General features: G+C 37.5%; 1 protein-coding gene across 3 annotated transcripts in view; it reads right to left on the bottom strand.

Moving 5' to 3' along the window:
• The window catches only part of ism2b (isthmin 2b), a 48,775-nt gene that overhangs the window by 32,340 nt on the left and 1,495 nt on the right, over positions 1–14,940 (bottom strand). For 2 of the 3 annotated variants that reach the window (XM_061886387.1, XM_061886389.1), the window contains exon 1: positions 9,987–14,940. This exon is cut by the window's right edge and continues 1,495 nt beyond it. In XM_061886387.1, the coding sequence (XP_061742371.1) occupies positions 9,987–10,079 (93 nt within the window). In that variant the 5' untranslated portion in view covers positions 10,080–14,940. The remainder of the gene's footprint in view (positions 1–9,986) is intronic. The other variant, XM_061886388.1, reaches the window with a different exon arrangement.

Below are 14,940 nucleotides of genomic sequence, written 5' to 3'. Positions count from 1 at the left end.
TGGATGGATGGATTCGTAAAAGGAAAAACAAATAAGTGTTTTATCAATCACCATGAAACGACAATTATTCATACTGTTGCTTATATTAACTTTTCTTTTCCTTTTTTTAATTTGTATTTTTCTCAATTGCTACCTTGAGTATTGTTAAGATGCATTGGGTTATAGTTAGGTAATTTTCTTTCATTAGATCAATTCCAATGCTTTTATCTTTGTAAATACAACTTTAAAAAATACATTAGCTTTGGTAAACCTGTTTGGAGAAGGCTTTATTATAATTAATATACCAGATAATATAGTACAAGAATCGATTCTCAATGGAATTGTCACCCCAAGAATCGGAATCAAATCTTGAGTTGTTATAAAGATTCACATCCTTACCTAACATGAACACATTTGTTTCGTCACACCACAGATACATTTGGACCGCCACAAATAGATTTGGCATTACTGGTTCACCTATGCCAATTACCACATTGTAATGGGACTGTAGCTTGTTAGTAGGGTTGTGCAATATAGATAATGGGGGCCCAAACTTTCCACCACTGAGGGACAGAGACCGACAAAATGGCTCCCATTTGATTTGCCAGTTTTCACTTTCAAAAAAACGGTACAATATATAGATTTTTTCCAAGTACTAAAAAACGCAATTTCGTTAGAAATGGTGTGAATGCTGAAGAGCCAAAGCTGAACTGAAATGCTAACAATTAGCCTGCTGACCAAATAGCATCAAGAAGCAAAACATATAAGCAAAATTAGCTAAAAAAAAAAAAAGCTAGCATGCTAACATGCCAACAATAGCACACTTACAGTTAGCATTAGTAAAATACCAAAATATATAACACTTGGGTGTACACCTTAACTAACTTAACTAACTTAAACCTTGCATGCTAATGTTAGCATATTAAAATGTTAACTATAACACGCGTCAAGTACCAACATATATTCCTCTGAGGTGTGTATCTTAACGATTTGTTTAAAATGCGAGCATGCAAACGTTAGCATGCGTCAAGTACCAAAACATGACTGAGGTTTATACCTACAAAACTAGATTAAAAAAAAAAAAAAAAGCTAGCACACACGATAACAGGTATCATATGTCAAGTGACAAAATATTTGACACTGAGGTGTATAAGTGCAAAATTTACAAAAAAAAGCTAGCATGCTTACTGTATATTACAATGCTAACGATTTTGACACCGGACGTTAAAAAGTTGGGTGGGATATCGCTAAAACACTCAATGTTAACATCAAATACACATTTGAGACATAATCTATATCGACATTTCAATAAACCGTTCAATGTAAGAACTTATTAAAGAATAAAGGTGCCGCTATTTTGAAGAATAAATTAGGTTAAACAATGAGCTACCAAAGCTTTGTACATGTTACACACTGGACATTATGTGGGATATCATTAAAACACATATTTAATGTGTATTTGAAACATAATATTGGCATATTAATATATCGTTGAATATAAAACAATTTAACAATAATGGTATTGCCATTTTGAAGTTTACGTAGAATTGTTAGCTAGCAAAGCATCGCAAATGCGTCACACACTTGACATTAGGCTTTGTAGGTCATCATTGAAACATTCGATATTAACATTAAATGTACATTTTATACATATTGGCATGTTGATGCAACATTAAATATATGACATTGATTCAATACTAATTGTGTTATTTAAAAGATTAGGTTAACCTGTTAGCTTAGGTAGCAAAACATTGTCACTCTTACACATTTGACGTGTGGAATATAATTATAATACACAATAACATTAAATGTATATTTCAGACACAATATAGGCATATTAATACATAATCGATTTAATAATAGTATCGTTATTTTAATCAGTTAAACATGTTAAACTGTTAGCTAGCACAGGATCGTAAATGTGTTACACATGTGACTTTGTGGTAACGTTAAAAGTTAAAAACAGAATACGTACACTAAAAGTACATTTGAGACCTATCAAAATGATAATACATAATTTAATATTACTTAAATGGTATAGTTATTTTGAAAAATAACGGTTAAACGGTTAGCAAGGAAAGCAACATAAATTTGTTACACACTTGACGTTACGTGGGATATCAGAACACTCAATAGTAACATTAAACATATATTTGAGACATAATATTGGCATATTAATATATCATTCAATACAAGATGTAACAATGAGGTTATTTGAAGATTCATTTGGTTAAACTGTCAGCTAGCAAAAAGATTGTGAATGCGTTAACACACTTGAACTTATGTGATATCATTAAAAGTTAAAACAAACATTAACATTAAACGTAGATTTGAGACTTCATATCGGCATAATATATTGTTCAATATCAGACGAAATGGTTATTTTGAAATAATATTTTACGTTTAACGTTATTTAGCAAAGCATCGTAAATTTGTTTAACATTTGGCATTCTTGAAGGATATCATTAAAACATTCAAATTTAACCTTAGACGTACATTTGAGATATAATGTCGGCATAATAAGATTAACACATTATTGAATATCAAACAATGTAATAATAGGTTACTAGTGTCGTTTTAAGTATAATTAAGTTTGAGTTTTAGCTAGCAAATCAGCGTTAATTTGTTACACACTTGGCATTATGTGGGATATCATTAAAACACACAAATTTAAGATTAGACGTACATTTGTGACATAATATTGGTATATAAAGATAAACGTATTGAATATAGGAGAGTAATTTAATAAAAGGCTATGAGTGACGTGGTTTTTAAGTGTAATTAGGTTTAATTGTTAGCTACCAAATCATCGTAAATCTTTGTCCTACTTGACATGTGAGACATTAAAACATTCAAATTTACAATTAATTGTACACTTGAGACATATAATTGGCATATTAGTATATAATTCGATATAAGATCTAACAGTGAAGTGTTTTTAAGATTAATTTGGTTAAACTTTTAGCTAGCAAAAATATTGTGAATATGTTAACACACTTCAACTTATGTGATATCATTAAAAGTTAAAAGGAACAAAATTAACATTAAAACACAGATTTGAGACTTCATATTGATATATTTTGTTTATCCATCCATCCATCCATTTTCTACTGCTTATTCCCTTTCGGGGTCGCTGGCGCCTATCTCAGCTACAATCGGGCGGAAGGCGGGGTACACCCTGGACAAGTCGCCACCTCATCGCAGGGCCAACGCAGATAGACAAACAACATTCACACTCACATTCACACACTAGGGCCAATTTTAGTGTTGCCAATCAACTTATTTTGTTTAATATCAGACAAAATGGTGTAGTTATTTTTAAATAATATTCACATTTAACCTCCTCTCTGAGCTGCTACCTTACCGTGGTAGAGGAGTTTGCGTGTCCCAATGATCCTAGGAGCTATGTTGTCTGGGGGCTTTCATGCCCCCTGGTAGGGTCTCCCAAGACAAACAGGTCCTAGGTGAGTGATCAGACAAAGAGCAGCTCAAAGACTTCTATGGAATTACAACAAAATGAACCCAGATTTCCCTCGCCCGGACGCGGGTCACCGGGGCCCCGCTCTGGAGCCAGGCCCGGAGTTGGGGCACGATGGCGAGCGCCTGGTGGCCGGGCCTGTCCCCATGGGGCCCGGCCGGGCACAGCCCGAAGAGGCAACGTGGGTCATCCCTCCAATGGGCTCACCACTCATAGGAGGGGCCATAGAGGTCGGGTGCATTGTGAGCTGGGCGGCAGCCGAAGGCAGGGCACTTGGCGGTCCGATCCTCGGCTACAGAAGCTAGCTCTTGGGACGTGGAACGTCACCTCACTGGGGGGGAAGGAGCCTGAGCTAGTCCGCGAGGTAGAGAAGTTCCGGCTGGATATAGTCGGACTCACCTCGACGCACAGCAAGGGCTCTGGAACCAGTTCTCTCGAGAGGGACTGGACAGTCTTCCACTCTGGCGTTGCCGACAGTGAGAGGCGACGGGCTGGCGTGGCAATTCTCGTTGCCCCCCGGCTCAAAGCCTGCACGTTTGAGTTCAACCCAGTGGACGAGAGGGTAGCTTCCCTTCGCCTTCGGGTGGGGGGACGGGTCCTGACTGTTGTTTGTGCTTACGCACCAAACAGCAGTTCAGAATACCCACCCTTTTTGGGTACACTCGAGGGAGTACTGGAAAGTGCTCCTCCGGGTGATTCCCTTGTCCTACTGGGGGACTTCAACGCTCATGTTGGCAACGACAGTGAAACCTGGAGAGGCGTGATTGGGAAGAATGGTCGCCCGGATCTAAACCCGAGTGGTGTTTTGTTATTGGACTTTTGTGCTCGTCACGGATTGTCCATAACAAACACCATGTTCAAACATAAGGGTGTCCATATGTGCACTTGGCACCAGGACACCCTAGGCCGCAGTTCCATGATTGACTTTGTAGTCGTGTCATCGGATTTGCGGCCTCATGTTCTGGACACTCGGGTGAAGAGAGGGGCGGAGCTTTCTACCGATCACCACCTGGTGGTGAGTTGGCTGCGATGGTGGGGGAGGATGCCGCACAGACCTGGCAGGCCCAAACGCATTGTGAGGGTCTGCTGGGAACGTCTGGCAGAGTCTCCTGTCAGAGAGAGTTTCAATTCACACCTCCGGGAGAACTTTGAACATGTCACGAGGGAGGTGCGGGACATTGAGTCCGAGTGGACCATGTTCCGAACCTCTATTGTCGAGGCGGCTGATTGGAGCTGTGGCCGCAAGGTTGTTGGTGCTTGTCGTGGCGGTAATCCCAGAACCCGTTGGTGGACACCAGCAGTGAGGGATGCCGTCAAGCTGAAGAAAGAGTCCTATCGGGTTCTTTTGGCTCATAGGACTCCGGAGGCAGTGGACGGGTACCGACGGGCCAAGCGGTGTGCAGCTTTAGCGGTAGCGGAGGCAAAAACTCGGACATGGGAAGGGTTCGGGGAAGCCATGGAAAACGACTTCCGGACGGCTTCGAAGCGATTCTGGACCACCGTCCGCCGCCTCAGGAAGGGGAAGCAGTGCACTATCAACACCGTGTATGGTGCGGATGGTGTTCTGCTGACTTCGACTGCGGATGTTGTGGATCGGTGGAGGGAATACTTCGAAGACCTCCTCAATCCCACCAACACGTCTTCCTTTGAGGAAGCGGTGCCTGGGGAATCTGTGGTGGACTCTCCTATTTCTGGGGCTGAGGTCGCTGAGGTAGTTAAAAAGCTCCTCGGCGGCAAGGCCCCGGGGGTGGATGAGATCCGCCCGGAGTTCCTTAAGGCTCTGGATGCTGTGGGGCTGTCTTGGTTGACAAGACTCTGCAGCATCGCGTGGACATCGAGGGCGGTACCTCTGGATTGGCAGACCGGGGTGGTGGTCCCTCTCTTTAAGAAGGGGGACTGGAGGGTGTGTTCCAACTATCGTGGGATCACACTCCTCAGCCTGCCCGGTAAGGTTTATTCAGGTGTACTGGAGAGGAGGCTACGCCGGATAGTCGAACCTCGGATTCAGGAGGAACAGTGTGGTTTTCGTCCTGGTCGTGGAACCGTGGACCAGCTCTATACTCTCGGCAGGGTTCTTGAGGGTGCATGGGAGTTTGCCCAACCAGTCTACATGTGCTTTGTGGACTTGGAGAAGGCATTCGACCGTGTCCCTCGGGAAGTCCTGTGGGGAGTGCTCAGAGAGTATGGGGTACCGGACTGTCTTATTGTGGCAGTCCGCTCCCTGTATGATCAGTGCCAGAGCTTGGTCCGCATTGCTGGCAGTAAGTCGGACACGTTTCCAGTGAGGGTTGGACTCCGCCAAGGCTGTCCTTTGTCACCGATTCTGTTCATAACTTTTATGGACAGAATTTCTAGGCGCAGCCAAGGCTTTGAGGAGATCCGGTTTGGTGGCCACGGGATTAGATCTCTGCTTTTTGCAGATGATGTAGTCCTGATGGCTTCATCTGGCCGGGATCTTCAGCTCTCACTGGATCGGTTCGCAGCCGAGTGTGAAGCGACCGGAATGAGAATCAGCACCTCCAAGTCCGAGTCCATGGTTCTCGCCCGGAAAAGGGTGGAGTGCCATCTCCGGGTTGGGGAAGAGACTCTGCCCCAAGTAGAGGAGTTCAAGTACCTAGGAGTCTTGTTCACGAGTGGGGGAAGAGTGGATCGTGAGATCGACAGGCGGATCGGTGCGGCGTCTTCAGTAATGCGGACGTTGTATCGATCCGTTGTGGTGAAGAAAGAGCTGAGCCAGAAGGCAAAGCTCTCAATTTACCGGTCGATCTACGTTCCCATCCTCACCTATGGTCATGAGCTCTGGGTCATGACCGAAAGGATAAGATCACGGGTACAAGCGGCCGAAATGAGTTTCCTCCGCCGGGTGGCGGGGCTCTCCCTTAGAGATAGGGTGAGAAGCTCTGCCATCCGGGAGGAGCTCAACGTAAAGCCGCTGCTCCTCCACATCGAGAGGAGCCAGATGAGGTGGTTTGGGCATCTGGTCAGGATGCCACCCGAACGCCTCCCTAGGGAGGTGTTTAGGGCACGTCCAGCTGGTAGGAGGCCCCGGGGAAGACCCAGGACACGTTGGGAAGACTATGTCTCCCGGCTGGCCTGGGAACGCCTCAGGATCCCCCGGGAAGAGCTAGACGAAGTGGCTGGAGAGAGGGAAGTCTGGGCTTCCTTGGTTAGGCTGCTGCCCCCGCGACCCGACCTCGGATAAGCGGAAGATGATGGATGGATTCACATTTAACGTTAGCTAGCAAAGTATCGTAAATTTGTTCTAACAATTGGCATTATGAAGGATATCATTAAGACATTTGAATGCAGCATTAAACGTACATTTGAGATATGATATCGGCATAATAAGATCCACACATAATTGAATATCAGACAATTTAATAATCAGTTACTAGCGTCATTTTAAGTATAATTAACTTGGATTGTTAGCTAGCAAATCATTGTTAATTTGTTACACACTTGGCATGTGGGATATCATTAAAACACACAAATTTACCATTAAACGTACATTTGTGGAATAATTTCGACTTATTAAGATAAACATGTAATTGAATATAGGAGACTAATTTATTAATAGGTTACTAGTGTCGTTTTTAAGTATAAGTAGGTTTGTTAGCTAGCAAATCATCGTTAATTTGTTACACACTTGACATTATGTGGGATATCATTAAAACACACAAATGTAATATTAAATGTACATTTGTGGCATATTAAAATAAACATTGAATATATGACACTAATTTAATAGGCTACGAGTGTCGTTTTTAAGTATAATTAGGTTTAATTGCTAGCTAGCAAAGCATCGTAAATTCGTTACATACTTGACATGTGAGATATTAAAACATTTAAATTTAACATTAAATATACATTTGAGACATATAATTGGCATATTAATATATCATTTGATATAAGATGTAACGATGAAGTGTTTTTGAAGATTAATTTGTTTAAACTGTTAGCTAGCAAAAAGATTGTGAATAAATTAACACGCCTCAACTTATGTGATGTCATTAAAAGTTAAAACGAACATTAATATTAAAACATAGATTTGAGACTTCATATCGGCATAATATTTTGTTCAATATCAGACAAAATTGTGTAGTTATTTTTAAATAGTATTCACATCTAACGTTAGCTGGCAAAGCATCGTAAATTTGTTCTGATAATTGGCATTATGAGGGATATCATTAAGACATTCGAATGCAACATTAAACGTACATTTGAGATATAATATCGGCATAATAAGATCCACACATCATTGATTATCAAACAATTTAATAATGGGTAAAGTATAATTAAGTTGGATTGTTCGCTAGCAAATCATTGTTAATTTGTTACACACTTGGCATGTGGGATATCATTAAAAAACACAAATTTAACATGAAACGTACATTTGTGGCAAAATGTCGGCATATTAAGATAAACATATCATTGAATATAGGAGACCAATTTAATAATAGGTTACTAGTGTCGTTTTTAAGCATAATTAGGTTTGTTAGCTAGCAAATCATTGTTAATTTGTTACACACTTGACATTATGCGGGATATCATTAAAACACACAAATTTAATATTAAACATACATTTGTGGCATATTAAGATAAACATTGAATATAGGACACCAATCTAATAATAGGCTACGAGTGTCGTTTTTAAGTATAATTAGGTTTAATTGTTAGCTAGCAAAGCATCGTAAATTCGTTCCATACTTGACATTTGAGATATGGAAACATTCATATTTAACATTAAATGTACATTTGAGAAATATAAGTGGCATATTAATAAATCATTTGATATAAGATGTAACGATGAAGTGTTTTTGAAGATTGATTTGTTTAAACTGTTAGATAGCAAAAAGATTGTGAATTAGTTAACACACCTCAACTTATGTGATGTCATTAAAAGTTAAAACGAACAATATTAACATTAAAACGAAGATTTGAGACTTTATATCGGCATATTTTGTTCAATATCAGACAAAATAGTGTAGTTATTTTAAATAATATTCACATTTAACGTTAGCTAGCAAAGCATCGTAAATTTGTTCTAACAATTGGCATTATGAGGGATATCATTAAAACACACAAATTTAAAATTAAACATACATTTGTGGCAAAATGTCGGCATATTAAGATAAACATATCATTGATTATAGGAGACCAATTTAATAATAGGTTACTAGTGTCATTTTTAAGTATAATTAGGTTTGTTAGCTAGCAAATCATTGTTAATTTGTTACACACTTGACATGTGGGATTTCATTAAAACACACAAATTTAATATTAAATGTACATTTGTGGCATATTAAGATAAACATTGAATATATGACACTAATTTAATAGGCTACGAGTGTCGTTTTTAAGTATAATTAGGTCTAATTGTTAGCTAGCGAAGCAATGTAAATTCCTTCCATACTTCACATGTGAGATGTTAAAACATTTACATTTAACATTGAATGTACATTTGAGACATATAATTGGCATATTAATATATCATTTGATATAAGATGTAACAAAGTGTTTTTGAAGATTCATTTGGTTAAACTGTTAGCTAGCAAAAAGATTGTGAATGAGTCAACACACCTCAACTTATGTGATGTCATTAAAAGTTAAAACGAACAATATTAACATTAAAATGTAGATTCGAGACTTCATATCGCCAAAAGATATTGTTCAATATCAGACAAAATGGTGTACTTATTTTTAAAGGATGTTCACAATTAGCATTAGCTAGCAAAGCATCGTAAAATTGTTTCATTAAAACATTCAAATGTAACATTAAATGTACATTTGAGATATAATATCGGCATAACAAGGTCCACACATCATTGAATATCAGACAATTTAATAATAGGGTACTAGTGTCATTTTAGGTATACTTAAGTTTTTGTTAACTCATCGTTAATTTGTTACACACTTGACATTATATGGGATATCATTAAAATACACAAATTAAACATTAAACATACATTTGTGACATATCTGCATATTAAGATGAACATATTGAAAATAGGACACTGATGTAATAGGCTATAAATGTCATTTTTAAGTATGATTGGGTTTAATTGTTAGCTAGCAAATCATTGTTAATTTGTTACACACTTGACATTATGTGGGATATCATTAAAACACACAAATTTATTATTAAACGTACATTTGTGGCATATTAAGATAAAACATTGAATATAGGACACTAATTTAATAATAGGCTACGAGTGTAGTTTTTAAGTATAATTAGGTTTAATTGTTAGCTAGCAAAGCATCGTAAATTCGTTACATACTTGACATGTGAGATATTAAAACACTCAAATTTAACATTAAATGTAAATTAAAGAACATGTAAGAATAATATCAGTATATTAATACATCGTTAAATATAATATACACATTCAATATTCGTTATTTTGAACATTAATTTAGGCTTACCTGTTAGCTAGTCAATCATGGTAATTAGCTGCTAATCGGAGGACGCGTTTATAAATGACTTATTTGAACAAACTTAAAAGTGTTGAAAAAGCAAATAAAAACTTACCTTGTGAGCAGCATTTGTGTGTCTGCTGGGAAATCCTGCGGCCAAGCTGACAAGAAGAACGGAGAACATGGCAATAAAGTGCATTTGACGCATCTTCCTGCCGGACAATCTTCAATTAAAAGTACTTTTTTTTTTGTCAATAAAAGTGTTGTTTCTGGGGTGAATTGAGAGGGTTTGCTGTGGCGTGGAAGAGTTGGACGAGTATTTATGTTATCCACGTGTGGCTCCAGCTCAACGCCTCTCTTGCCCATAAAAGCCGCACTTGGCTCGGCTTTAAGTAGCAGCGAGAGCCCCCCTGCAGGAATCCCCCCGTCCGCACCGGCGACCACTTATTCGGCTACTTTGGAGCCGTGAGTCACTGCGTCGTGGGCGGGGGTGTTTTCCTCGCGGACATCTGGAGATCGTGGCGTTGCTGCTCGTCTTGATTCGGCGAAGTGTCTGTGATGCGTGAAGCCATCGCCGAACACGTCACGTCCATCCCCGCTGCTGGCTCGCTTGGATGCGCGCGCCGCCCCAGCCATCCGGGTGTCGGTAAACGCGCCTTTTTTTTTTTTTTTTTTTTACGCACGCATGTTAGACGCGCGGAGGCTGTGGGAGAGATTTGGTTGGGTGGGATTTTCATTGCTAACAGCTGTGCGGGTGCGCGTGGAGGGTGTGTGTGACTGGGGTCCCAGGGGAGGTTAAGGGTCACCAGTGGACGCACAGTCACATTTAAGGAACATTTCCAATATTCAACAAAATGTCATCCAAAATAGCATACACACACAAACATATCCTAATTAAAACAATACAAATACAAAGTAAAGTCAATCTGGATCATTTCTTGTTCACATTGCACATATTAAGTACATCAAATTGAGATCTAGCTCAGTTGATGTCTAGTTAGGTCTTAATTAACAGAATAACAATTCAACATAAAACCAATCTGGCTCAGTTCCTGTTCACATTGCACATATTACGTAAATCAAATTGAGATCTAGCTCAGAAATACAAAGTGAAGTCAATCTGGATAATTTCCTGTTCACATTTCACATATTACGTAAATCAAATTGAGATCTAGCGTAGTTTAGGTCTAGTTAGGTCTTAAATAACAGAATAACAATTCAAAATAAAAACCAATCTGGATCAGTTCCTGTTTACATTGCACATATTACATGAATCAAATTGAGATCTTGCTCAGTTTAAGTCTAGTTAGGTTTTAAATAACAGAATAGCAATTCAAAATAAAAAACAATCTGGATCAGTTCCTTTTCACACTGCACATATTAAGTAAATCAAATTGATATCTAGTTCAGTTTAGGTCTAATTAGGTCTTAATTAACCGAATAGCGATACAAAGTAAAATCAATCTGGATCATTTCCTGTTCACAATGCACTTATAAAGTGAATCAAATTAAGATCTGGTTAATTTCAGGTCTACACTTTCTGTTCACATTGCAAAAATTGCGATGTAAGTAGATCATATTTGTATCTAGTTAGTGCAGTTTTAATTAGGCCTCAACAGGATAGCAATCCAAAGTAAAATCAATCTGTGCAATGTGAACAGAAAGTGATCATATGAAGTGAATCAAACTGAAATTTTAGATCTTAATTAACAGAACAGCAATATAAAGTAAAACCAATCTGGATCATTTCCTGTTAACAATGCACTTAAAAAGTGAATCAAATTGAAATCTGGTTCATTTCAGGACTATTTTGGCTTCAATCAGTAAAATAGCGGGACAAGTCATTCTGGATCACATTGCACAGATCTAATTCAGTGCAGTTTTAATGAACAGAATAGAGATACAAAGAAAAAAACAATCTGGATCACTCTGTTCACATTACAGAGATGAAGTGAATCAAATTGAGATCTGGTTCAGTTTAGCTCTTAATATATCTAAATTTTAAAAATATTATTTTGAAGCAACATCACTCTGTATCAGTTCCTATTCACATTGCACTTATGAAGTGCATCAAAATGAGATCTGGTTAATTTCAGTTCTCAATCAGTGCGATAACGAGGCAAGGCAAAGTAATTCTGGATCACTTTCTGTTCACATTGCGCAGATTAAGTAAATCAAACTGAGATCTAGTTCAGTTTAGGTCTAATAAGGTCTTAATTTCCAGAGTACCAATTCAAAGTAAAAATCAATCTGGATCATTTCCTGTTCACATTACAGAGATGAAGTGAATCAAATTGAGATCTGGTTCAGTTTAGGTCAAATTAGGTCTTAATTAACAGAGTACCAATTCAAAGTGAAAATCAATCTGGATAATTTCCTGTTCACATTACAGAGATGAAGTGAATCAAATTGAGATCTGGTTCAGTTTAGGTCAAATTAGGTCTTAATTAACAGAAAAGCAATACAAAGTAAAACCAATCTGGATTATTTCCTGTTCCCATTGCACAGATTAAGTAAATCAAATTGAGATCATATTTCAGTTGAGGTCTAAGTAGACCTTAATTACCAGAATAGCAATACGAAGTAAAATTAATCCGGATAACTTTCTGTTCACATTGCACAGATAATGTGAGTCAAATTGAGATCTGGTTCACTTGAGGTCTAATTGGGTGTTACCACAATAGCAAAAAACAGTAAAGTCAATCTGGATCACTCAACGTTCACATTGCTCAGAAAACGTAAATCAAATTGGAATATGGTTCACTTCAGGTATGATTTGGCCTTAATATATACAAAACAAATACAGGATAAAATTAATCTGGATTACTTTCTGTGTACGTTGCACAGAAGAAGTGAATCAAATTGTGATCTGGTTCAGTTTAGGTCAAATTAGGTCTGAATTAACAGATTAGAAATGCAAAGTAAAACCAATCCGGATGATTTCATGTTCATATTGCAGGAATTAACAAAATCAAATTGAGATCTACTTCAGTTAGGTCTAAGTAGGTCTTATTAAACAGAATAGCAATGCAGAGAAAATAAATCTGGATCTCTTCTGTTCACATTGCACAGATAAAGTGAGTCAAATCGAGATCGGGTTCACTTGAGATCTGATAGGGTGTTAACACAATAGCAAGTAAAGTAAAGTCAATCTGGATCACTTACTGTTCACATTGCTTATATAACGTAAATGAAATTGAAATATGGTCGACTTCAGGCATTATTAGGCCTCAATATATACAAAAGAAATACAAGATAGTCAATCTGGATTACTTTGTGTTTATATTGCACAGAAGAAGTGAATCAAACTGAGATTCAGCACAGATTTGTTTGGATTGGGTCTTAATTAAAACAATAGCAATATAATGTAAAGTCAATCTGGATCACTTTCCATTCACATTGCACAGATTACTTGAATCAAATTGAAATCCAGTACACTTGTTTTGATTGTGTCCTAATTGAAACAAAATCAATACAAGATGAAGTCAATTTAGATCACTGTATGTTCACATTGCAAAGGTTAAGTGAATCAATTTGAGATCCAGTGCACTTGTGGTGATTGTGTCCCAATTAAATCCATAGCAATACAATTTAAAGTCAATCTGGATCACTTTCTGTTCACATTGCACAAATTAGGTCACTCAAACTGAGATCCAGTACACTTTAGTTTTGATTAGGTATCAATTAACACAATATCAACAAGATATAAAGTCAATCTGGATTAATTCCTGTTCACATTGCACATATTAAACAAACCAGAGTGAGATCATCTCAATTAGGTGTGTCCGTGTGCAGGTTAAAGTGAACAAATCATTTTGCTTTCATATTGTTCTGGTCCACTTCGGGTCTGAAAGGACCCGCTTCAAAGCAAAACAAACGAGCGCCACTTCGGGCTTCAGTTTGTTTCCTAGTTGACTTCTGTTCCGAAGCAATACTTGTCAGTTTCTAATTGTGCACACACCCTTCATGACACATGTTTGCGTGAAAGGAGAACTTTATCCAACCAAAGTGCTTAATGAAGAACTTAGTTTGCATGTTTTGCTGACAAGTTATTGCAGAAGGCGTACAAAGAAAGCGGTTTTAATCTGTTGAGCAACAAACATCATGGCTTTACACTCGTTACAATCAGAATGGTGGAAAAGTGAAGACAACACACACGTGATGCGTTCGAGTAACTGTAAAACATTGCATCCGGGAGGTGTGAGCAGGTGTGTAGATTTAATCTATCACTAGTGCAGTTCTTCTCAAATTGTGACCCCGGGGAATGTGCTTTATCAGTATCGTGCTTCATTTGGATTAAAACAAATAATCAGCACAAATTATTTTGTAGGTTCAAGTGGTTTATATATTGTGCTCCTGAGTTCATTACTGTTGCTGATAAATTAGAATGTATTATTAATTATTGAGTTGGTCTTATTTTACTTTTCAATATCAAATTAGTATAAGTCATGCAAAAAAATGTTTATAGTTTGAATATGGATTTTTTTTTAAAATTGCAATTTCAGGCAAATTGATTCACTTCAAATATTTTCTGTTGGACTAAAAACCATGTTAGTAAATATATGTCTTTGTTGTGAGTTGATCCATATTGTTTTCTTTATTGTTAAGGATACAAAGTTATGCAGAAGTGTACTTATATAAAAATAAAAAAATAAAATTAATCACATTTCATTCTTTAACTTGTCCTGTCCTACTGTTTTGACTTATTTTTTTCCGTATCAATAGTTCAAGCTGGTCAAATAAAAAACTCTCTAAATGTTTAGAAATATTTCTATTTCAGGCAAATTAATGAGCTTCAAGTGTTTTCTTTCAGACTGCAAAACAATGTGAATAAAGTTATTATTTGTTGTAAGTTGATCTTGATTTCTGTATTTTTTTTTTTTTTTTTATATTCTTAAGAATACAATGTTGTGCAGAGGGGAATGTATGACACATGTTTACTCCTTTTGATTTATTGGGTTCATTCAATTGAAATTTTTAATATCAAATAGTTCAAGTTGGTCAACTATTCTGTATTTATTTTTTTTAAATTCAAAGCAAAATTGATTAACTTCAAATATTTTATCACA

This window comes from Nerophis ophidion, linkage group LG24 (genome assembly GCF_033978795.1).
Source record: "Nerophis ophidion isolate RoL-2023_Sa linkage group LG24, RoL_Noph_v1.0, whole genome shotgun sequence".
Taxonomy (NCBI): Eukaryota; Metazoa; Chordata; class Actinopteri; order Syngnathiformes; family Syngnathidae; genus Nerophis; species Nerophis ophidion.
The sequence above is the reverse complement of the archived record's forward strand: the minus strand, read 5'-3'. Positions and strand labels throughout refer to the sequence as shown.